The sequence below is a fragment of the Chrysochloris asiatica genome, unplaced genomic scaffold, assembly GCF_000296735.1.
Source record: "Chrysochloris asiatica unplaced genomic scaffold, ChrAsi1.0 scaffold00395, whole genome shotgun sequence".
NCBI classification, from domain to species: domain Eukaryota; kingdom Metazoa; phylum Chordata; class Mammalia; order Afrosoricida; family Chrysochloridae; genus Chrysochloris; species Chrysochloris asiatica.
In genome coordinates this window covers 943816-946244 of record NW_006408913.1, presented here as the reverse complement: position 1 = coordinate 946244, position 2429 = coordinate 943816, and the positions used below count along the sequence as shown (strand labels likewise).

The following is a 2429-nucleotide window of genomic DNA, read 5'->3' as shown; positions in this document are numbered from 1 at the left end:
AACCATGCAGGCAAGAAGACAATGGGATGACATATATAAAACTCTGCAAGAAAGAAATTGCCAACCAAGAATCACATACCCAGCAAAACTGTCCATCATATATGACAACAAAATTAGGACATTTCCAGATAAACAAACGAAAAGAATTTGCAAAAACTAGACCAATCTTATAAACAGTATCAAAGGGAGTTTTGAACAGAGGACAACAAGAGCAGAGAACATCCTGCGACTAACAATATCATCCAGAACTCAACCCAGACACAGAAGTATTCAAAGTAAAACAAATCTACAAGACCAAATGTAGGGAACCAGAAGTATCAGTCTGCAATAACAAAGGTCCATAAAGTAAAAAGAGGGAATAATAGAGTTATAAAACTCCCACAGAAAGTAGAAATCAAGTAGATTCAAGAAAAACAAGTAAATACACCTCACTGTAACCCTAAAACTAGACCAAGCCTTACTCCTAGCCCTAGCACAACCCCTACTCCTAACAGGAACCCTAGTCTTAAACATAACCCTAACACAAACAAAGTCTAGGCCTAGCCTTGTAGTCTTAACCCTAGCTCCGTACTCCAACCTACTCCCACTCCCACCCCTAATTTAAATAACAAAACCTAAAGACATGGGAAAGCATTAATCATCATGTGGAAGGGACATAAAGGTGACACCGGACATTAATTTTCATTTACATGCAAAGGAAAAACGTTGGGAAATGTGTACAGTAATCCTAAAAATTGTGAAACATGAGCACTGAAATTACAAAGGATTTTTTTTTCCTTCTCTGTTTTCTCTAAATGCACATGTGGTGTTGTTAAATGCCATAGAGTTAATTCTGACTCATAGCGACAGTGTATAGGGTTTTCTTTCTGAGGAATGGCTAGTGGGTTTGAATTGCTGGCCTTGCCGTGGGTAGACCAGTGCTTAATGCTACAGCGCCACACCAAGACTCCGTGTGATAACTTTTATAAATAGAAAAAGAGGCTTTTGAAAGAGGAAACTGGCATACCTTATGTAGGCTGGTCATGCCATCATCATCTGCCACCCTGGGGTTGGACCCATATGAAAGCAGCAGCCGTGCAATTTCCGTGTGTCCGCAGTAGCTGGCCCGGTGCAGAGCAGTGGCACCCCCGCGGGTTTGGGCATCACACTTGGCTCCGCTTTCCAGCAGGAACTGGCACACAGCGTAGTGCCCATTGCGGCTGGCATAGTGCTGCAGGGCAGAGAGACTAAGGTCAGAGAGCAAAGGTAAGATCAGGCAGGGGTAAGGGGTATTGTGGGATACCCACAATCCTCTCCTGGTGCCACTGCCATCAGCTGTGTGACCGGGACAAGCTACCCCGTCCCTCAACTGCAACGTATGTTCATGTCCTCAATAACTAAAATATCGAGTGTCACATGACCCTTACAACCAAATTCTTGCAGAGAGAGAAGAATGGGAGGGAGAAGATAAGAGGAAGGGAGCCCCCACCCTTCTCAGAGAGCAAGTACGTGCCAAACTGAAGCTTCTCTCTCCTGAACTCCGCTTACCAGAGCAGTGTAGCCAGCCGCATCTGGCTGACTAGGGTCCGTTGCCTTCTGGATGAAATGCTTCACCCGGCCAAGGTCTCCATTCAGGGCTGCAGACCAGATCCCTAGGGAATGACAACCAGAATACTAAACAATGCTGACTGACTGGGGACTTGTACCTCTGGATCCCAGTTTTCTCAACTATAAAACAAGTCATTCATTCATCCAACCAATCTTACTGAGTGCCTCCTCTGTGCCAAGGCATTAGAGATGATGGATCAGACAGACATAGAAATCCCTTCTTCCTGCTTCAAACAGAATGCTAGATCAACTAATTAAATATATAGAGAGACCAAGGTGTATAAGTGACCAAGTGGCAAATGTATAGAGAACAAGTTAATAAGGATGGGAAAGCAGGAGAAAGGGATAGGCACTGCTTAGGGAGCACTGAACTTCTGTTAGGGGTGTTGACAACACTGAGGAATGCAGAGTAGTATCCAGGTGGCTGCACAACATGATGTATTTAATCAATGTCACCCACCTGTTCACATAAAGACTATTGTGAGATGGCAACTGCTTTGCCATCTCTATTTTTACCATGATAAAAAATGATTTCAACATACAAATTCAAGAACAGGAAATGGCCAGGTGGCAGAAATCAAGTGAACACCATTGCTAGGAGTGGTGGGCAGCCCCTGGTTGTAGAATCCACAGGGTATTTGGAACAGGGCTCTCAGGGGACTTCAGTTCAACTGGTTGAGCAAGAGCTGGAGCCATAAGTGTGGCAGGCAAGGCTTGGTACACAAAACCAGGAAGCAGGAAGTGTCACATCATGAGTAATTGTTGTTGTTATGTGCCGTGGAGTCAGTTCCGACTCATAGCGACCCTGTACAGGGTTTCCAAGGCTGTAAATCTTTACAGGA

The 2429-nt window shown here is 44.5% G+C and overlaps 1 protein-coding gene across 1 annotated transcript in view; it reads right to left on the bottom strand.

The window, feature by feature from the left end:
• ANKRD39 (ankyrin repeat domain 39) overlaps positions 1-2429 on the bottom strand; it is a 14002-nt gene that overhangs the window by 6411 nt on the left and 5162 nt on the right. The window contains exons 2-3 of the mRNA XM_006876616.1: positions 1528-1631; positions 1007-1210 (exon numbers count right to left, since the gene is read on the bottom strand). Of these exons, the coding sequence (XP_006876678.1) occupies positions 1007-1210; positions 1528-1631 (308 nt within the window). The remainder of the gene's footprint in view (positions 1-1006; positions 1211-1527; positions 1632-2429) is intronic.